At 38.6% G+C, this 23873-nt stretch overlaps 1 protein-coding gene across 2 annotated transcripts in view; it reads right to left on the bottom strand.

Annotated features, from left to right (window-relative positions):
• The window catches only part of Usp47 (ubiquitin specific peptidase 47), a 90742-nt gene that overhangs the window by 59712 nt on the left and 7157 nt on the right, over positions 1 to 23873 (bottom strand). For both annotated transcript variants that reach the window (XM_052713954.1, XM_052713953.1), the window contains exon 2: positions 753 to 956. In XM_052713954.1, coding sequence (XP_052569914.1) covers positions 753 to 956 — 204 coding nt within the window. The remainder of the gene's footprint in view (positions 1 to 752; positions 957 to 23873) is intronic.

A 23873-nucleotide genomic window follows, 5' to 3' on the forward strand; every position in this document is an offset into this window, starting at 1 on the left:
CACCATGGCAGAGCAGAGCCATGCAGGGAGATGCTGGGCACCTCTCAACCCCACAGTCAAATGGGGCTGATATCAGGATGCTTCATCCCTTCTAGAAGAAAATGGAAACTGAATACTGCAAATTTTATCAGCTTCTGTGGAGATTCTTGAATACAAAGATGAATAAAACAAGAATCACTCAGCCTTTGAGGAGATGCTACAATATGAAAGAAATGAGGCAATGCAACAAAGAAATAGATCACAAAGGATGCAAGCATTTAACAGGACAGAGACATTAAAAAAAAAAGTTCACACCTGAGACTGCATACATTAGAAACTTTGGAGTTTGGGAATTAAAGAGTTTTACATGGTAACACATTACATATGTACACAGAAAAAAAAATGCCCAGAAATACACATAGGTATACAAATAAAAGGAAAAAAAAGTGATCTTATTAATAATTTTTATTAAAAACATCAAATGAGTATCTCAGTAAACATGGAAAATTTTCTTCAGCTGATATGTATGATAGCCACCTTTTTATGAATACAAAACTGATGACCTGATATTATGCAAACTTCAGGTCAACTGTTGACTCCACAAGGGAAGAGGGACCAGTCACTGCGTCGCACTCAGCACTACACTTTTGATAACCATATAAATGGCACTGTAATGTCCAGGCTTTCACTTAATCACCACTAACAACTGCAGTAATCATAGCTATGACATTACTATTAGCAGCTTAAGCAGATGCTTTAGGTCTGAGGGTTACCGTATCAGCAGTATTGACTCCATTTCCCCACGCCAAATCAAAGGTTCCATTTATGTAGCCTACTTTGTTGGCCACATCTTCAAAGAGCTTTCTGACTGGGGTAGATGCTGGTAAATTTAAAGTGATCCGTTCATTCACTGTCTTTGAGTTAGTAGTATCTTGTATTATACATAAGACTCTTGGTTCTTCAGCAGCATTTTCTATCTGAAATGAAAAAAAACAGTTATTTTCAATTAATATTCTTAAAGGAAAACACAATTATAAATAACTATAAATTTTATGATCATCATAAATGACCCATAGACAGTATATCCTCTGTACTGTTTTACTCTGAAACACACCCTAATAGATCATGTCAAACGTAAGCACCATGTTGCTTTGGAAAAGTAGTTATTCTTGTGGATATCTGCTTTTACCTTTAAGGTTATAAAGCAATAGAGCCAAGAAGCCATGAAAATTTTAAGTTAAAAATTACAAAATTTAGGGCTGGAGCAATGGCTCAGAGGTTAAGAGAGCTTGCTGCTCTTCTACAGGACCTGAGTTTGTTTCCCAGTATTCATGCTGAGCAGTTCACAACCACCTGTAACTCAGCTCCAGGAGACCCAGTGCTCTCTTCTGGCCTCCCTGGGCACCAGGCATATAGGTCTAGACATATATGTAAGCAAATCATACAAATAATTTTTTTTAATTACCAAGTTTGATCTTTAAAAAATGTGTCATTACCAAGTCTTTTCAACTGTCAATCTGGAAATTGGACTAAAAATTCTCCTTCCTTCTATTATAAATTCTCCTTCCATCAGTAATTATCAAGACAGAAATTTAAAAAAAATCTTTCTCAAAGCAAAATAAAACCCAAAATATGCCATACACGCCCCCTTAAGCTCTTGAAAATACTGATTTTTATCTTCCATTTCCCATGGTATTAGCAGTTACATCAATTGTATCTGAACACACCGGATGCTTGAGTGGAAGAAATTCCTCTCTCTTCCTCATCTAAATGGCCAGATCAACAAGAGCCACCTATACCTAGCAAGTTTCTGAAACCAGAGCCAAGCTAAGTGTCTTCCAGTTTCAGCTCTCCTCTTTACCTGCCACTAGCACCAAATTGTATCTAGTCTAGTATCTACTTTTAGGTATCCCTTACTGCTCTGTTCCCAACTATAATCAAGAGTATCTCCTATCAAAATTATGGCAACAGCTTCCTGAGAAGTTTGTATTTTTCAATCTAATATTCCTTCAATCCAAAACAGTATTTCTAATACTAGCTCCATTCTAATACTAGCTTGCATTCCCTAGAGGGCCTCTGGCCATCCCTATGCAAGGCTATTCAGAAACACAATCGTCACATTCTGGTGCTCTACCCAAATATCTTGTCTCCTCTCTTCTCCCTTTCTCACCTCTCCTACTTTGTGGTACTGCAGTGAATTTAGAGTCTCTTGCATGCTGGCCAATACTCTACCACTTAGTGATTAATCCCAGCTCCAAGAATTCCTTCTTTGTCTTTAACAGGATCAACTTCAACCTTTTCCTTATGTCCATAGCATCTACTTTAAAATAAGAACTAATAAAATTACTGACTAATACTGACAACAGGACAGCCACAAGGTTTATGTTAGGTGAAATAAAGTAAAATCATTGTAATCTGTTTCTGCAATGTCAATTTTGGACTTGGAAGGGATTGTATAAATTAAGGTTAATCCTATTAAGAACAGAAATACATTGCTATAAAAGTGTAACATTTAAAACAGATTGGCTAGCACCACATTTCAGACAAGTAAAAAATTTAATTACTAACAATAACATACTTAAAAATGAAAATGAGAAGCCGGGCGGTGGTGGCGCACGCCTTTAATCCCAGCACTCGGGAGGCAGAGCCAGGCGGATCTCTGTGAGTTCGAGGCCAGCCTGGGCTACCAAGTGAGTTCCAGGAAAGGCACAAAGCTACACAGAGAAACCCTGTCTCGAAAAACCAAAAAAAAAAAAAAAAAGAAAATGAGAAATACCCTCTCTATAAAAACTAAAACTGTAAAAGAGGGCATTATTAACATGCCCCTGAAAAGGAGGAAAAGCCTTCAACTGTGTATTTAAAGTAGACATTAACACAGAGAATATTACACACTTGAAATCAAAATTAAGAAACATAAACCAGACCCTTTAAAAAAAAAAATTGGGGCCTGGAGAGATGTCTCAGCGGTTAAGAGAACTGATTGCTCTTCCAGAGGACCCAGGTTCAATTCCCAGCACCCACATGGCAGCTCACACTGTTTGTAACAGTTCCAGGGGATCCAACACCTTCACAGACATACATGCAGACAAAACATCAATGCACATAAAATTAAAATAAATAAAATTTAAAAAATCTGGTCTAGAGTAAAAGGATGAACTCAAAATAATTTCAACTACTAAATATTTTTTTTGGGGGGGTTGGTTTATGTTTTTTTATTTGTTTGTTTTGAGACAGAGCCTGGAAACATATCCTAGACCAGGCTGGCCTTGAACTTTTCCTGACTCAGCCTTACAAGTGCTGGTATTAAAGGCATGCCCTACCACACCCAGCAAATATCTGCTTTCGTAATTCCAACACACCTTAAAAGACCCTGGATATGGAAAATGCTGCAGAGTAATATACTAACCATGGTGCTATGGCAATATCACGGCCCTATGCACCCTCAGCTGCTAGCTTCCTCAAACTGTGTGAGAGTAAAGTACAAGAACTCTAGATTCTTCTCCTCCCACATGAACACACAGGGAAGTTACCACAATGGAACCTACGTGAAGAGCACTGTGCAATAGTAAACACAAAATTTAATCTTATGTGTTCCTTTTACTTCCTTTAATGTCAATAATTATTTTTTATACACACAATTATGCTGCCCTTTAAAAAAACAGTAAGGGCTGGGTATGGTGGTGCCTGCCTTTAATCCCAACAATCAACAGGCAGAAGCAGGAAGATCTCTATTGAGTTTAAGGCCAGCCTGGTCCACATAGTGAGTTCCATACCGACAGAGCTGAACTCTGTCTCTAAATAAAATAAACAAATATATAAATAAATGTTAAGAGTATAAATAGAGAGAGAGAAATGATCTATAATCCTATATCTCAAGAGACACCCAGTAACGTTTTACTGAGCAACTTTCTAATACTTTTCCTATGCACTCACTCAGGCTTCTTAGACACAGTCACTGAATCAGAGTAGACAAGCTATTTTACATTTCTTGATTTATAAATACATCATGCAATTCTTTTTCTGTCAGGCTATAATTTATCACTTTCAGCTGAAAAGTATTATTTAATGCATGGATTAATTTTATTTTAAAATTTATTTTAAAAATAAAATTATCTATTTTACTGATTCTAGGCCAGATTTGACTACGCTTTTTTTTTTTTGGGGGGGGGGGGTCAGTATTGAGGATTGAGCCAGAGCATTGGGCATGCTAGTTAAGTGCTAGACTACTGAGCTACAACCCCAGCCCACAAACTTTTAAAAATAACTATGTGCTAAAGCTTTGTACCCATTCTGTTTTCTAAAATTTCCAGGCCCATCATATATTACTCTTGAATTCAATTCTAATTTTTTTTTTTTTTTTTTTTTTTTGGTTTTTTTTTTTTGGTTTTTTGAGACAGGGTTTCTCTGTTGTTTTGGTGCCTGTCCTGGAGCTCGCTCTGTAGATCAGGCTGGCCTTGAACTCACAGAGATCCACCTGGCTCTGCCTCCCAGTGCTGGGATTGGCACAGTGCTGGGATTGGCTGCCTGGCCAATTCTAGTATAATTTAACCAAATACAATATTCTTTAAAGGTCTAGACTAGCCCTTTGTAAACCATTACTTTATTTATACCCAATTACCTGGTTTGTTCTTTATTTCACCTATAATTAAACCTAACATGTGGCTACCCACCATACATTTCACCTAACGTTGGAATCCCTGTTTAAAAAAAAAAATTCTCCATTGGAAAGTATCATAAATAAGATATTGTAATTTTATAATAAATAGCTTTTCAAGAGCAAAATTCCTCTACAGTATCAATTTAATCATTTTCTAAAACATTCAAATGTAAAAATATATTTCACAGACTGGAGACAACTGAAGCAGCTACCTATTTTAAGGCTATACCTTAGAATGATGGTACTTATGGCCAAAGAAAAATTCAGTATCATCTTCAGGTGAATTACAAAATGTTGACTCTTTGCTATTCTTTTTCCATTTTCCCCCTTCTCACGAATTTAAGTTGGCTACATAACTATGTTTAGGACCATCAGAATGTGTGACACTGTGCCACTTAAAGCTGGGCCTTAAGAAACCATCAGCCTTCACTCTGCATCTTGGAAAGTCCCCTTTATTAAGCAGTCCTAATGTAAGAGATCTGATTACCTTGGCATTAGCACACTATGTGGAAGCCCTAGCAGTCTACATAGGCAAAGCGGACGCTGAGTGGAATCACTGAGGTGTGATACATGAGAATAGCATTCTTGGACACTCCATCCAAAGCCAACTACCAGATGAATGAAGCCAAGTAATAATGCCTCAAGGAACAGAGCTCAATAGCTGAGTCCTTGCTCAAACTTCATCTCACAGAATCCTGAGTAAATAAATGAAATGTTCTTTTAAGCCACTAAATGTTAGGGTAAGCTGCTACCAGCAACAGGTAACAAAAACATGGCAAGATACAATCAGGTACATGCAAACTATTATAGAAAGATGTGTCAATGGTGGGTGGAGGGGTGTGGGAGTGGGAACACACCTGAGCATAGATTATGCTTTAGGGGACGGAGCAAAAATCTTTAGTTCAAAGAGTTCTAAGAATTCAAGGTGAAAGAAAGCTACAAAGTTCTAAAAGCCTACAGAAGATTCCATTTAGGAAGACAAATGAGTTTAGGATGAGGTTTTGAAAGGGCAAAGTTCCCTCCATAGCAGGCCTAGCCAAAAAGGAAGGTAGAGTCACAATTGAATTTACTTATCCGACACACACATTTGACAGTCAACCTAAGAACTGCATTGGAAGCTTGTTGCTTGTATCTAACTCACTGCACAAACAGTTGATTTCCCAGCACAGCTGGAAAGGAACCCTCAAAAAGTAAAAATCAAGATAGAATCTTGGTGCAAAAAGTACGTTAGGATACAGATTGCAGAGTAAATACTGTTTTCTTCCAGAGACAGCTTTGCTACTAGGAGAACACAGAAGTAGCTGACAAGGGCAATCCTAAGTACACCCTGAATGTATAATTCTCTCAAATCGTCTTGTCTCTATTTCTTGACATTCTTAACAATCAAACTTTGAGATTACTGGTGTCAACACTGAGCTTTTCTTGTCTTTAAAAACAAAAACAAAAACAAAACAAAACAAAACAAAAAAAACAACAAATAGTTCCTAAGCTGGGCCAGGGCCTACAGTTCTGTAATTCTAGCAACTCAAGAGGTTGAGGTGGGAAGATTCCAAGTTCAAGGCCTGTCAGGCAACTTAGTGAGACTGATTCATAATAAAAAATTTAAAAAGGGTCTGGAGACATAGCTTAGTGGCAGGTCTGCCAAGTAGGTGTGAGGTGTGAGGCCACAGATTCAATCCCAAGTACCTCAAAAACGACACAAAACCCAATCAACAAAACAGTTCTTAGCTGTTTCGTATTTAAAAACACTAAGTAAGGTATATAGCTGATGGTATATGTTCAGTCATTGATGTAGTAAATAACAAAAAGAGCTACCAACATTTGATTTTTATGGGAGAAAATTGTTAAAGAATCAAAATGTTGTGAAGGGTCTTCTTTACTTCTACATTGCACAGTCAACCCATTTTCTCTTCAGGCTGGCATGCACAGTCCATTTCTCTACTTCTGGGTACAAAAGCTGCTATGAGGTAAGAAATGCAGTCTCAGGTCTTTGCTTTGTCTATTCACTGTTCATAATTACTACACTGCTACAGATGATAAAAGAGAATTGAGTATAAATATTTTTGCAACTGAAATTTATATAATTTCTCAGCCCCATTTACATCGTTCAATTTTAAGTAATAATTCTTGGTCTGCTGATTGATGAAAATCCTAAATTACATTAAAAAGATGATTTTATTTTTAAGATTCTCTTTGCACTGTATCAAAGCTCTAACCTATTCAAGTTATCTGTGTCATCTTTTCCTAAGTGGTCTCCTGCAACCGTTGGGTCCCGGGGAAAACAGATATAGATGAATCCATGGAAAGTGAAGTCTGAACAAAAGGTTAGAGTGGAATGGACAGGGAAGTTGGGCTTATTAGGAACTCAGGTGCTCCAGAAGCTAACATTTCTATCTAATTCTTCAGTAAGACTTCTAGGCAGAGGGCCTGCAAGATGGCTCAGTGTGTAAAGACACTTGCCGTCAAGATGAAGACCTGAACTTAACTCCTGGAATCCACATGATGGAAGCAGAGAATGGACTTCCCTAACAAGCTGTCCTCTGACCTTCACACGGAGGAGCAGTAAGCGCTCCTCTCCTAAATAAATAAATCAATAAATCTTATCAAAAATTTCTAGGCAGTAACTCTGTAAGGTATTAAGTTATCCAATCCCTAGTACTATTAGTGCAGATATATTCATTTTCTATTACTTAGTAGTAGTGCAGAAAATACATATATCTGTAACAACAAGCAAATACAATATCCAAATGTGAAACAAAGGGCTCTGTCGTTTTACCTCAGTCCTTCCTCCGCATTCACTTGTTACAAAGGACTGTCCAGAAGTAAAATTCATATAAGATGACATCTATGCTACTAAAATTGGATGGGAATAAAATAGCCAAACAAGCAGAAAACTTAAGACATGCTTTGTTATTAAACAAAAACACAAGCATGCTGTTATTGCTCTGCTGACTATCACACTAAAGCAATGACACCAGCAGGCTACCTGTAAAAATTTCTTCTTCATTTCATCAAAGATATTTTGTCTGCATCTCCAAAACACATCCTATGGCATATAAGAACAAAATGAATTATTCCCATAAAATATAGGCATTAAGTGAAATGAAGGAAAAAGACATTTTGTGATAAAATACATATCATTACAATATTATACATCATCTAGGATTCATTCATCACTTATGTTGCAACTGTAATGCTGGGTATCAGTCTTCTATGCATACTGAAAACCTATGGTACAGTGATGGTAAGGCTGACATGGAAACTGGCACATTTTAATGACAGGCACCTTTAAGATAAGCTTCTTACTATAGGTCCTATTTTTTAACAACTAAGAAAATAGACACACACTTGTATGAAAAAAGAAATAAAAGTTACCAATAATCAAGAAGCAATTTCTTGAAACCCCAAGTCTACAATATCCACGCTTCTTCTATACACATTTATCTTTTGTCCCTTCCTTTGCTTAATAAGGAGAACATACTGAATTAAAGGTCATTTTGCCTTTACAGTAGAAATATAATTCTAATAGCAGTAATCATTTTTCAAACAGTGACTCCAGGGTTGGGGATGTATCAGGAGGACCAGAAGTTCATGGTCTCCTCAGCTATATAATGTGTTCAAGGGCAGCCTGGACTATAGGAGACAAAGTTAAAAAAAAAAAAAAAAAAGCAATTCTAAAATAGCAATCATTAGCAATTCAATATATGTCCTACCAAAATCTTTTCTATTTTACAGTGACTCAGGTTCTAACCAAAAGGATCATTCTGTTTGACACAATTTGAATCCTGCTTCTTGTCCTTTACTACTCACTTTCCTGTGCCAGAACCGTTAGTTTAAAAACTGAAGTTTAGTAGAGAATGTTGACTGTATCTTTCACAAATACTGACCTGAAATCATCTGTTAAAGCTGCTTTAGTTGCCTAGAATGTAACTGAACAAAGCTCTTATTCCCTGGAGGAGTCTTTACATAGTGAGAAGCAGGCCATTAACAAATCTGAGCAGCCAGCTACTGCCACTCTCAGACTTAACATTTCTGTCCATGGTACCCAGATTGCTTTTCCCTTGATAGCCTTACCTCTTTGGCTCAAGTTTCATTGTGGCAGTTTCAAAACATGTGCACCCAATTCTGTGACATGACTCTTAGCAAAAGTAGGAATCTAACGTCACATCCTTTGAGGTGGGCCTGGTGACTCCCATGCTATAACATGACTTCCAAGGCTGGGTTAAAAAGGACTTTAGACACCTGGCTTGCTCTCAGATCCATGCCCTTACAATGAGATCCCAGCTGACAATCAGCATTAACAGTACACAGTCCAAGAACTCTTTCAGATGCTTCCAGCCCTACCCCTGCCTGGTTGATGCCACACAGCAGAAAAGTAAGTTAGTGTCACCTGCCTTGCCTGGGCTGCTACTCTGTGAGGAAGAAGTAGTTTAGAGACAGTGGTTACACAGCTGAAGATAATCAGAACAGCTCATCTCTCGCCATTTTACCATCATAATGTTGCTATCACTCATCTTCTTTCCCCTTAAACGTCTCCCAGTTCCTGTAGCCACCTGATCAGCAGTGAATACTTCCCCTATTGTCTTCATTTCCAAAAATAATCTACTGTGAGACAAGACAAAACAGACAGGACTTTTACTCCCACTTAACAAAAAACCTAGATGTTCCATTAAAATTGTTACTCATGCTTAATCTTGGTCAGAAAGTTCTTTATAAGGAATGAAATACAAATCAAATAACTATAAAAATTAAGCGATGCACACAGCAGCAAGTCCAAAGCCAGTCTAATTTACATGAGTTCCAGGCCAACTTGGACTATATGAGACCATTCTATCTTAAAAAAACAAAACAAGAGGTTGGGGATTTAGCTCTGTGGTAGAGCGCTCCAAGCGCAAGGCCCTGGGTTTGGCCCTCAGCTCCAGAAAAAAAAAAAAAAAACAACACTTTTTTTTTTTTAAAAATTAACTCAATAGATGGAAGACCTAATTATAACAGCTAAAACTACAGTCTCTCTAGAACCAAATATATCTGGGAATTTGGTTAGGTAGAAGATAAACTTTTTAGCCAGGTATGGTAGCCTTTAATCTCAGCACCTGAGGGAAGCTGAGGACCTCTAGAGGACCTCTAAGTTCTAGGCCAGTCTGGTCTACATAAGAGTTTCAGGCCAACTAGGGCCTTTTTAGCAAATGGTTCCAGTAAGTAGCCATTCATAGATGGGGAAAATACATCAAAATTTATAGAATTTCTTATGTCCTACATGCAAACCATATCAGTTACATTAAAGACCTAAACAGCAAAACCAAAGTTATAAATCCTTTAAGAAATTTTACAGAATATCTTCAAAATCTTAAGCTTGGAAGAATTTTAAGTATGTTAAAAAGTTCAAAGATGAACATTAAGTTAATTAAAATTGAAGACATGTAGAGTTAACAAAACAGAAAGGGCAAAAAGTGAAGAAGACTTGGGAAAGAATGTTCACAAAAATGCAACTAAAAGGCCTGCTTCCTGAGTCATAACCAACAAGTATCCAGCAGAGGACAGGAACAGCTCCTTAGAAAAGGATAGCTCCCAAAGAAATGCTGAAATGTGTAAAAGTCTTAACAAAAAGACCCTTGAAAAAATCACACTTCAAGATTTCTCAGTCTTAGTGTGAATGTAAAATGATACCACTTTCAGGAAACTTTGACATTACATTATCTATAAAACAAAAAATGCTTATTCATACAACCTACCACTCTCACCCTTAAAAATATCCATCTGCCTTCCTGCTTGTCTGTCTATGGACTCATCCATTCATCCATCCACCTATCTACTGATCATCTCCTAGAGAAGCTCCTGTCTGAGTTACAGCAGACATACATAGAAATGTGCAATTACTACTGCTTAAAATAGTACAAAACTGCAAACATCCCAAATGTGATTTGATGGATAAACTAATTAAGAGTAGGTATCATTAAAATATGAACCAAGCTATGTATTTTTGGCATTGTATATGTAGTTACTTCTTTTTATAATTTAAATCTTAAGAAAAAACTTGGTAAATTTAACTGATATATATATATATATCTCAATATATATATATATATATATATATATCTCAAATATATAATACTTTCAAATCAAATAAGTGAAAATTTTACAGATTAAAAAAAGAAGAAAGAAGAAAAGAAAGGCAGGGAGGAAGCAGAGGGGAATGATGGTAGTACAATCCCTGGGACAGTGGCTGTCAACCTATTTGAGTGAGTACAGACTAAAAACTCAGAACAGATCTGGAAAGGAGCAGTCCCACTAAACAGGAAACTTTTAATGACCACACTACCACAGCCAATCACCAAAAAACAAAGCTGACCCTGCTCTACCCCCACCAGCTGCCAAGAGGGACACTCACTTGGCTATAATAAGGAGTCCCCAGCCCCTAATCAGGGAGATGTCCAAAAAGACATTGTGGGCAGACTGGAGCACCCTCTTCACTTCTGTATTACAGAAGCCACATGGGAGGGAACCAAGTATGCCTGTCTTTCCCTTCTAGGCAGGTGTCAGCTCGGTAAGGGCTGAACTTAATCAGCACCCAACAGTAACAAGGCACTTGACCAACAGCTGAAGCTTATAGTAAGTTTTCCCAAAATGTAATATGCTATAGTTAATGAAACCTGCCTATAGACTCCCTGGGCTTAGCCTAGGTCATGGTGATGTGGCTGAATACAACAAGAACGTGAGGATCATCAGTAAATCTAGAACCCACTGTGGTGTTACCCTTTGGAAATGGAAAGAAAACTGCAATCTACCAGCACTCCAAGTACTATTTCTTCTTCTGTGACAAAACCAAGATGAAGAGATGGGCCTCTGGTATCTGGTACTATGGTTCCCATGAAAACAATACCTGGCCAGGCCTGTACCTGAAACACCACTTGTGCTCACAGTAAAGTCTGCTGTTAGAAGACTGAAGAATTCAAAGGCCAGTAGACACACCTAAGCCTACAGTAAACGGGTTAGTTTAAACAAACCTGTCTACAGATCTGGAAGTTCTAATTCTAGTAATAGCAATAACAACAAAAACTGAAGAGAGCTAACCAGTAGATATCTGTACACTCATGTTCACAACCGCATATTAATAAACCCCCTAGTGGAAGAAGCCTAACTGACCATCAGTGAGATGATTTAGTGGGTAAAGGAGCTTGTTGTCAAGCCTAACTAATGCCTGAGTTTGTCCCTGAAATCTGTACAGTGTAAGGAGAACACATGCTGTCCTCTGATTTCCACATGAATACTATGACATGTGTAGGCCCACACACATGTATACAAATAAACAAATCTTTCAAAAGATGTTAAAAGGGGAGGAGGCTGGAGAGATGGCTCAGAGGTTAAGAGCACTGGCTGTTGTTCTTCCAGGTCTTGAGCTCAATTTCCAGCAACCACATGGTGGCTCACAACCATCTATAATGAGATCTGGTGCCCTCTTCAGGCATGCAGGCAGAACACTGTATATGTAATAAATTTAAAAAAAAATGTTAAAAATATGACAATCTGTTTATTATGAAATCTTGAGGACATAAAATACACATTCCACTCTTATAAATGCTCACATGCATGTATTTATTTAGCGGCTTCCACTGAGGACTTAGGAGCAATGACATATTTCTAACAGCAGATATGTCAGTGTCTATGGTTTTGGTTTCTAGGTACTATTTTCCACAACAAAAATCAAGATCCAGAAGACTTGGTAGAAATGTCTGAGAAAGTTTAAAAAAACAAAAAACCAACCAACCTAAGTACTCAAAGAAGTATTCAAGATATATCAAGAGAATAATATAAAAACTCCTTGATAGGTTGTTCTCATTGCCAAATCTGGATAATTCCAACATAAGCAAATGATTCACTTAATTTAAAAGTTAACATTAAAAAGACCACAATATGATACAGAATGGCAAACAAACAGGTAAGATTGTATTTGTTAATATATCCTGAAAATCTAAACAAATGGGGCACATCCAAATTATATTAAAATACTGATGATCAGCAGTAAGAATCATAGAGCAGTTATTATTGGCTTAGTATTCCTTAAGAACCCTTTAGAAAAAATTGTTTTCAACTGCCAGGTGTAGTGGCACAAGCCTTTAATCCTAGTACTTGGGAGGCAGAGACAGGCGGATCTCTGAGTTCAAGGCCAGCCTGGTCCACATAGAGTTCTAGGATAGCCAGGGCTACACAGAGAAACCCTGCCTCAAAAAAAGAGAAAAAAAGTACTGGAAGTTTTTAAAGCCAATTTTGAAATTATTATTTTGGTTAAGTTGAATGGTAACCATTCCCCTGCTTTAATTTGCTTTCTAATTACAAATCCTTATATATAGAATTTTCTTAAAAACAAACAAAACCCACTTTGTGCCTATTCTAAAGTTTGTTCAAAGTGTAAAGAAATTGTGGGTAAAGTCTGTGATAAATGAACTTCATTAGTTTTTTGTTCAATGTACCATGGTTCAGATTTTCTGAATTTAAACTAATAAACATGTTATAAATTACGTTAATATATGGCATTTATTTCCAAATTATATAGCATAAAAACACTCAAGTAATAAAATACAAGCTGACTTGGATAAAGTATGCTTATAAATACTTTTATACTGTTCTTTGTACTGTTTGCATCCCTCAAGCAATTACATTGCACTGTCTTTGAAAATATTTTTAACATAAACTTCTAGAACTCATATTAATCAGAAATGCTTTCAATCTTATGCAGCTTATTTTTAGTTGCTGCAACAAATTATTCAACTTGTAGGAAAGTTTCAGAACTTTAAAAACTAGTGTCTTAGGGTTTCTAGTGCTGCGATGAAACACCATGGGAGGAAACACCATGGGAGGAAACACCATGGGAGGAAACACCATAGGGAGGAAACACCATGGGAGGAAACACCATAGGGAGGAAACACCATGGGAGGAAACAACACCATAGGGAGGAAACACCATAGGGAGGAAACACCATAGGGAGGAAACACCATAGGGAGGAAACACCATAGGGAGGAAACACCATGGGAGGAAACACCATAGGAGGAAACACCATAGGGAGGAAACACCATAGGGAGGAAACACCATGGGAGGAAACACCATAGGGAGGAAACACCATAGGGAGGAAACACCATGGGAGGAAACACCATGGGAGGAAACACCATAGGGAGGAAACACCATAGGGAGGAAACACCATAGGGAGGAAACACCATGGGAGGAAACACCGTGGGAGGAAACACCATAGGGAGGAAACACCATAGGGAGGAAACACCATAGGGAGGAAACACCATAGGGAGGAAACACCATAGGGAGGAAACACCATAGGGAGGAAACACCATAGGGAGGAAACACCATGGGAGGAAACACCATAGGGAGGAAACACCATAGGGAGGAAACACCATAGGGAGGAAACACCATAGGGAGGAAACACCATAGGGAGGAAACACCATGGGAGGAAACACCATAGGGAGGAAACACCATGGGAGGAAACACCATAGGGAGGAAACACCATAGGGAGGAAACACCATAGGGAGGAAACACCATGGGAGGAAACACCATAGGGAGGAAACACCATGGGAGGAAACACCATAGGGAGGAAACACCATGGGAGGAAACAACACCATAGGGAGGAAACACCATAGGGAGGAAACACCATGGGAGGAAACACCATAGGGAGGAAACACCATGGAAGGAAACACCATAGGGAGGAAAGAGTGCATTTGATTTATGCTTCCATATCACTGCCCATCACCAAAGGAAGTCAGGACACGGACTCTGTGGTGTTTTGAAAGAAAATGGCTCCCAAAGGAATGGCACTATAGATGGTATGACCTTGTTGAAGGAAGTATGTCACTGTGGGGGCAGGCTTTGAGGTCTCTGTTCTCAAGCTTCACTCAGTGTGACAGTCAGTCGACTTCCTATTGCCTCACAGTCAAGATGTAGGACTTTCAGCTACAGCACCATGTCTGCCTGCACACTGTCATGTTCCCTGCCATGACTGACTGAACCTCTGAAACTGTAAGTGAGCCACCTCAATTAAATATTTTCTTTATAAGAGTTGCCATAGTCATGGTGACTCCTCACAGCAATTAAAAACCAAAACTGAGACAAACTCAAATGGATTAGGAACCTGGAGGCAGGAGCTGACGTAGAGGCCATGAAGGAATGCTGCTTATTGGCTTGCTCCTCATGGCTTACTCAGCCTGCTTTCTGATAGAACTCAGGACCACCAGCCCAGGGACAGCACCACTTAAAATGGACTGGACCTTCTCCCATCAATCACTAATTAAGAAAATGTTCCACAGACTTACTTACAGTCCACTCTTAAACAATACATTTTCTCAGTTGAGGCTCCCTCCTCTCTGGTTGACTATACCTTGTGTCAAGTTGACATAAAACTAGCCAGTACTAGTATGCAAACTATTTAACTATAATGGCATATTTTGACAACTAAAATCCAAACTACCAAATGGCTCAACATATATGACATAAATAATATCCAAAGCTGGTTGATGTTGGGTCTCAGACCAGGTGCATTATTTTACAATAACAAAGGAACAAGAGGCCCTCAGATGACTCCTAACATCAATCTGTCTGCTGAATGAAAACTACAACAAACATCATTTCTCCTCTGCTCGTGGTCTTCCCATTGCTGCCTGTTAATAGTTCTAGTGTTGGTCATTGTTATCTACTAAAAATACACTAACAAGCATTAAACTTAGCAACTAACATTATTTTCAAGAGGTGAAACATTAAGTCCTTTACTATTCCTGTTATCCGTGCTTCTGATTTCAGCTTAGATTCTTCTGTTAGTAGGCTGTTGCTGACAAAAGTGACCCAGCTTGTGACACAACTGACTTGTTCACAGGTTTTCAATGTTCTGTATTCTAAAGCTTGTCTATCTACCTACTACTGTCTATTATTATACCATACATACTTATTTTGTGGTGCTGGGGATTGAACTCAGGCCCTTGTGCATGAGAAGCAAGCACTCTAAGCTACACCTCAACCCACCATGCATTTTACTTTAAAAAGCATAGGTAATAACTTTAATACAAGAATCTTAGAATGCTCTGATTATGAAGATATTCCATTTCAGAAATGTTAAGGTTTTTAAAATTTAAAAGCTGTCCAACCCTATGACTGGCCTTTGGCATGAGAGCACCATGCTAAGGTCAGAGCATCTGGCTGGGTTCTCAGGGTGATTACTGCTTTTGATTGGGTAATCCTTACACAATTCTACTCAGCTCTGGCTCAGGGTCTTCAGGGTCAAGGTATCAGAAATGAACTTTTGGACAGTCATATAGATTCTAATAATGTTGTAGAATATTCTTTACACTGTGTGAAGATGTGTCACTGTGATTGGTTTAATAAAAAGCTAAACGACCAATAGCTAGGCAGGAGGTATAGGTGGGACTTCCGGACAGAGAGCGCTCTGGGAGGAAGAAAGGCCAGTGGCCAGCCAGATGGAAGGGAAGCAGGATGGCAGTACCGAGCCATGTAAAAAAAGGTAGATTAAAAAATATGGGTTAATTTAAGTTATAAGAACTAGTTAGGAACAAGCCTAAGGTAAGGCTGAGCTTTCATAATTAATAATAAAACTCTATCTTTTTTTATGAGCTGGCAGCCCAAAGAAAAATCCATATACATAATAGTGCACCATAATAACATGAGAGTCAGATATCATTACAGAACTACCAGTTATCCTCCTGAGAACAGGTTTAAGAAACACCTAATCCTTGACTATAATACAATTTATACTATCTCAAAATGCAAAGGATTATCTGTGAAGAGAAAGTAGGAATTTTATCACACTGGAGGAAATGTAAAAAAAGTCTTTTGTTTTCATCTGTTTGAACTTCTCACAAGGGCTAAAAATCAATCTGGCAAGCAAAATTTGTATAGACATGTAATTTAATTAAGAGACAACCTTTATAGCTTATGTGGTCATACTTTCTCATGACACAGTTGAAAAAGAAGACCCAGTGGGGCATGGTGGGGCATACTTTTAATCCCAGCACTTAGGAGGCAGAAGCAGGAGGATTTCTGTGAGTTTCAGGCCAGCAGGTACTATGCAAACTCCTTTCTCAAAGAGCCTAGTAAAATTATACTAGTGCTATCAACACTTGCACTGACTTTTTGAGAATAGTATTGTGTTCCCCTCTCTCCTGGTATTACCAAGCACATTACCTGCACAAAGTATGCAGGATTAGGTTTACTACGAAACCAAATCAAGCTCAGGCAAAGTTGCACTGTGTCATTCGTCATTAGAGAGATAAAATCAAAATCACAGAGATACTACTTCATACTGAGAGCTAAAATATGGTCTTAACAAAACAAGCAACAAACAAGGCTCTGAGGCTGCTAAGTAGCAAAAGTATGCAGAGTACCCGGGATTCTCGAAATTTCTTGACTAGCAACATGGTACGTGTATTTCAGATGGGTTTGGCAGTTTCTTACAAAGTTAAACAGAAACTTTCCAAACAAAAAATATGTTCTATTCAACCTCATTTTCCCATGCCCTAGATCACAATGTGGAAGTTTTATTCAGAATCATCAAAACCGTAATAACAGTTTGGCTGGCATGGTGGTGCGTGCATGCCTGTAACACAGCAGCACTCAGAGAGGCAAGGTAGGCTGATCTCCGTGAATTCAAGGGCAGCATGATCTACATAGTAAGTTCCAGGTCAGCCAAGGCTATAAAGTGACATTCTGTCTCAAAAAACGAAATAAAACAACCACACAACAACACAGAAATAACCCAAATGTCTATTAGGTGGTAAATATATAAACAAATTGTAGCATCCAGGAACCAAAACTCGAGACAAGCAACAACAGACTAATCTCCAAAGCTTCACACACTGTGTGAGTCCACTTAAATGATGATATATTAGGGAAACAGCAAAATCTAAGGACAGCAACCAGACTGGAGGCAGCTAGCTAGGTCTGGCTGAGATAAGAGGCTCAAAAGGCGACAACTTTTATAAGGTACTAAGGTTTTCTGAGATATCCTGAGGAATAATTCATTCATCCCCAATTTAACACATTTCTGAGGGGGTTCCCAGTAATTACTCTGCTGTTGCCACACTAAAGTCACTCTCTAGTCCAGAAAAAAGTGGATAATAGAGTTAATAAGGAGTACTCTATGTTAGGGTGTTGGATCTCTTGGAGCTGGATGTACAGGATGTTGAGGGCCTACATGGGTGTTGTGAAGAAAACTCAAGTCCTCTGAAAGAACAGTACCTGCTCCTAATTCTGAGCCACCTCTCCAGCCCTAAATTCCCTATCTTACATATTAGGGCTCTTATCAAGCCCAAGGCTCACAAAGAGATTCAAGGAGAGCACTCAGGAATCAGCAGCTGTAGAAAAGTTCACCAGCATGCTCCAACACAGAAGGTTAAGAAAGAACCACATCATCCTGGTCTGTGTGTGGCTTGCAGTGAAAATCAGAAGTTATTCTTAGAACACTAACTTCTCACTTGTAAAATTTCCTTACAGCAGTAGGTAAGAAACTGCTGAGGATTTCGTATACAGATCTTGATACAACCTCACCACCAGACTACAGCTGGTGGCATTTTCTAGAGGCAAGAGAGACCTACCTGGGTCTCTAACTCAAGATGCTGTGCATGTGTTATCTATATTCATCAAGTAATTATGTACAAGGATATTCTAGCAAATAACTCACATGTAGAAATACACTAAAATGCACTATTATGGGAAACATTTCATTAAGAAACAAAAAAGTATCTAATTACCTTATTTCAAATGTAAAAGGTGAGACATTATTAATAAGTATTCCTCTCATTTTCATTTATGTGCAAATTTTAACACTGATGTGAATGACAAAATATTTGGGTAAAAAGAAACTGATAAAAATTAAGCATTCTGTGAACTTCTAGAAAACAAACAAAAACAAGTATTTCTTGGTCCTTGATGTTTGCACAATAAAAATGTCAATTCTTTCTAGAGATACAAAGCCTCTGGAACACAGTCCACCAGAACCATGCACCTACACTCAACTGGCCCAAGCCTTGACCACAGTGCCATTGTCTGCTATTTCCTAAAATGCATTACAACCCTTTCTGTTTTAAATGTTGTACCCTGCAACTGAAAGCTCTTCTGTCTCTGTATACTCATCAACCACCCTCTGAGGTCCAGCTCTAATGTTATATTCTCAGAGAATCCCCTCAGTAAAGCCAGCTGCTCCCTTTTACAGCCCTACAGTATCTCTGGAGTGCACATTTGTCTGATCACGTCAATCTCTCCTTTAGGCTAGACTGGCATCTAGAATGAGGCCATTTCTTATCTTTGCAATTCTGGTTCTTGACAGGTGTAAGCTCCAGGTTTGAACTGAATGAATTCCTCAAAATTAAGAGTAACAAAGATCTTCACTAAGAAAAATTAGAGTATAATTGAATAAGTATCACTTGAGACAAAGAAATTTGTAAGTCAAACTATAATTTTTTGGTTATACTAAAAATTTCTTAAGTCATAAACATGACTGTTACATTCTGGATCTGAACTATCCCCTGAAGGTTCATGAGTCAAAGGTTTGGTCCCCAAAGCAGCACTGGTCAGATAACTGGATCATGAGGGTTCTTTCCCCATCAACGGGTTCATCAGTGGATAGATTTTTAGTACTGCCAAGTGGTAGAAACCAGGAAGTAGGGCTTATTGGAAGACAGGAGGCATTTCTATTTGTTTTGAGACATTGTCTCTCATATAGCCCAGGGTGTCCACAAACTCTCTATGTAACTAAGGATAACCATGAACTCCTGATCCTCTCACTACTAACTTCCAATTTTGTAATTATAGGTGTATCCCAGCATGTCATCTTGGAGACACACTCTAGAACAGTGGTTCTCAACCTTCCCAATGCTGTGACCCTTTAATACAGTTCCTCATGTTGTGATGATCCCAACCATAAAATTATTTTCGATGCTACTTCTTAATTGGACTGAGAACCATAAGCCAAAATAAATGTTTCCTCCTTTTGTTTATGCCAGGCATATTATTTCAGCAATGGAAGCTGGGGACTCATGGTCTCCCTAAAGGTAAACCTATCATCTTACCAAAGGTATCAGATTGTCTTTAAAAAGATTTCTCATAAAAGCCCTTAAAATCTGTTCTTAATTGTATCACTTTGCCTTTTTTAAAAGTTGTATCACCTAACAGCCTTTATTTAATTTTTCTCTATAATAAACACTACACGTAATAGTGAAGGCATAGTTCCCTAACTGACAGGCTATAGGTCTTACAGCAATCAGGTAAAATTATCCAGTCTAAATCTAAAACATAACAACACAACTGATACAGTGTCTTCTGTTGATGGAAATATTTTTACCCCAGAGTTAAAGAAGATCAGAGCATCAACATTAAGTTCTCAACATGGATTGTGATTAGCAATGACATTCCACACCAATCCTTAAAAGCAAGCAACCTATGTGGTGGTTGAAATGAGAATGGCCCCCAGAGGCTCAAGTGTCGGAATACATGGTCTTCAGTTGGTGGAATTGTTTGAGAAAGATTAGGAGATGTGGCCTTTTTGGAGGAATGTCACTGGGGGTGGGCTCTGAGGTTTCAAAAACCATTCCCAGTTAGCTCTCTCTGCTTCTTGCAGATGTAAGCTCTTAGCTACCATGCTTCACACCATGATGGATATGGACTCTTATCCTGAACCCTGAGCCTCAAAATTAAATGTCTTCTTTTATAAATTGTTTGGGACATGGTGTTTTGTCATGGCAATAAAAAAGTTACTAAGACACCTGCTAATCAAGTAAATTACCTAACAACAACTTAAAAATATATCAGACCACATTATATCAGGATTCACAGCTTAATAAACACCTTTTCTCTAATTTTCATTATCTGTTCTCTGTTACACATTCCAACTCTCAACTGAAGCAATGAAAATAAGTTTGAACTGATCATACAAGAGAATCTGTCAAATGTAGCTAGAGTTTTCCTGCCTGGCCCACAGTCAGGATAAATCTCTGCCACCCGCCAGTCCCACAACTGCTCAAACCCGACCAAGTAAACACAGAGACTTATATTGGTTACAAACTGTATGGCCGTGGCAGGCTTCTTGCTAACTGTTCTTACAGCTTAAATTAATCCATTTCTATTAATCTATACTTTGCCACGTGGCTTGTGGCTTACCGGTACTTTACATCTTCCTTGTCCTGATGGTGGCTGGCAGTGTCTCTCTCACCCAGCTTTCTGTTCTCTCAATTCTCCTCTCTATTAGTCCCGCCTATACTTCCTGCCTGGCCACTGGCCAATCAGTGATTTATTTATTGACCAATCAGCAACACATTTGACATACAGACCATCTCACAGCAGTCAAATCTAAAAATTATATAAAACTAGCACTATGGATATAGAGATATTTATCTTGAGTCGTAATCAGAACTCTACCTTTAAATCTAATCAACAAACATTTGCACAGCATAGGATGCTGGTACATGGGAGTAAGGATGGAGGTGATAACAAAAGGTATTAATGCATGACACTCTACTGAGTAACTTTTTCCCACACCAGCAGGTCATTACTCTTATCCTTACACAAGTTTAAGTAACTTGCCCAAGGTATTTTGCCCTAGGTATTTTGAACTAGAATTCTGTCCTGTCTGAGGAAAATAGTATGAACACAAGTAACAACTTACTCTAAAGGTACACAATTTCAAATTTTAAAAGATACGATGCTGGGACTTCAGAGCTGGCAAACACAATCAGGTTGAGACAGAAGAATTAAGAAGAGTCCATTTGCTGGCTGAGTAGGAATTTCCTTCTACGCTATACCAATAGGAAACCAAGCAACCAGGTAGGGGAGGGAGTGTCTTTAAGAATCTTGATGAGGGGCAGTGGTGGTGTGTGCCTTTAATTCTGGCACTTGGGAGGAAGAAGCAGGTGGATCTCTACAAGTTTGAGGCCAACCTGATCTACAGAGGGAGTTCCTGGACAGCCAAGACTACACAGAGAAACCCTGTCTCAAAAAAAAAAAAAAAAAAGAGAATCTGGATGAGAGCGATCACATCATTTTTCATCATTTGGTGAAATTTTCTTTTACAATAGAGAAACTGCCTCAGATTTTAAGCCACCAATCCCCACAAACACTCCACTGTGTAATGAACCTCATAGAAGAACGATGCCTCTGCACATGACACCTAAGCTTGCTGACTGAAGATCCTTAATAATAAGGAATTTTTCACATGGAAGATGGTTTTTGGAACTTTAGTTTCTTCTATTTAACCATATTAATGCTGTTTTTAATGTACTCTTGCTTTGGCAATTATTTTCAAAAGAATCTGTCTTTCTAATGTGGCAACCATTTAGCTCTACTGATCTGGAAATGTTTGAACCTCAGGGGAGAAAATAAAATTAAAACAAAGGAGAATTCAGGAATTCTCAGAAAACACTGAAAATACTGACTTTCATGAAACATCCAATTTCACCCACTTAAAGTTCCTTAAAACTGAATAACAAAAAGAAATACTTCAGATTGTTGCCTCAGGACTGGGCACAGAGTGACACAAATGCACGGGCATCTGGGAATAGCAAGTGGGGGAGTAGAATGGGATTCAAACAAAACGGGCCTATTACAGAGGACCAAACACTAAGTTAGGAACTTCGGGTTAAAGAGTATAGACTGGATGCATGCAATTACTTCATGCTTCTCCAACTATATTTAAACTATGTTTAAAACAAGAGAAAAGAAAAAATTTGAAGAGTATAAACCCATACAAAACAGAAACATGAGTTGAGGAGTTATAAAGCAAGGCAAGTGGTAGCTACTATGGCAGGCAACTGAGAAACTGCTTAGCAGCAAGCCAGGCACCTTATTTATATTTTAGCAAAGAAAGGTCCTTCAAGAAGTGGTGAAGTCCAGGGCTGGGGCAGGGAGAATGTAAGATGAACAGACGCAGCACTGTATGGTACCAGAGAATTAGGCAGCACTCGGAGAGTAAGGACACTGAACAGAAAGGGCTCCCCTTGGTCCAAACTGGAATAGTTTAATCAGCAAAACAGATAACTGTTAGTAAAAATCTGAGTAATTTCTTAGCCAGGCAGTGGTGGCACATGTCTTTAATTCCAGCACTCAGGAGACAGAGACAGGCAGTAGGTCTCTGTGAGTTCCATCCAGCCTGGTCTATAAAGCAAGCTCCAGGATAGCCAGGGCTACATAGAGAAACCCTATCCCCGCCCCCCCCCCCCCCCAAAAAAAAAAAACCCTGACTAATTTCTCTACTGTCATTACTCATTTGTGATAAGGCTGATTCTGACTCGAGAACTGTTTTACAATCATGGAAATGCTAAGATCAAGAAGGTAGAGGAAAGGTACACATGAACCATGTATTCTTTCCACAATTCTTCCAAAGATATTAAAAAAAAAAAAAAGAGAAGCCTTGGGAACTGGCCATTTCAGAACTCCTAGGAGAACTGACTGAAATCTAAGCAGCAGTTTGAACCCCCAGGTCCCCTCTTCTCCTCAACTCTTCCTGACAAAGCACTGAACAATCTTTGAAAAGCATGACCAGGTATATATAAAGGATTTTGAAAAACTGGGAAAGTGAATGAAATATCATCTGCATACTCTGTGATAAGACTTCTAGGACCTCATACCTACTCATAAATTTGCCCCCTCCTGGGAAAAAAAAAGTGTTTTCTGTGCAACTCACCTAACACAAAAGAAACTGATGTGTTCCTAGACGCTATGGTCTAAAGGTTTCCCCACCTCCACCCTCACAGACCACCCATGCAGACACTGAGCCCTAGTCCTCAATATGATGTTTGGAGGTGAGACCATTGGGAGTTTATTAGCTCAAAGGGGCACAGACCTCACTAAAGAGAACATGTCTCTGTAAAAGATGTCCCAGAGACCTGCCTCACTCTCTTCCACTATAAGACACAGGAAGAGATGCTGGTTTTGAACAAGGAAAACCTTGATCATGGACTTCCTTGCCCCCAAAACTTTGAGAAGCAAATTTCTGTTATTTACAAACCACTCAGCTTACTGTACTTTGCTGCAGCAGTCCAAACAGACTAAGCTATTGGGACTTTGTTAGGAAATGGTCCAGACATGTCACCATACAGGGAAAACATACAGGGAAAGCATAAACACTGGCTGGCAGTGTTTCCATTCTGCCTTAAGGACCCCTCTGAAGTTAGCATAGACCCCCAAGGATCTTTGAAGGAAAGTATCTACATGAAAGACAAAATTCAAAACAAGCAAACAGAAA

The sequence above is a fragment of the Peromyscus californicus genome, unplaced genomic scaffold, assembly GCF_007827085.1.
Source record: "Peromyscus californicus insignis strain IS unplaced genomic scaffold, ASM782708v3 Scaffold_4__1_contigs__length_199733344, whole genome shotgun sequence".
NCBI classification, from domain to species: domain Eukaryota; kingdom Metazoa; phylum Chordata; class Mammalia; order Rodentia; family Cricetidae; genus Peromyscus; species Peromyscus californicus.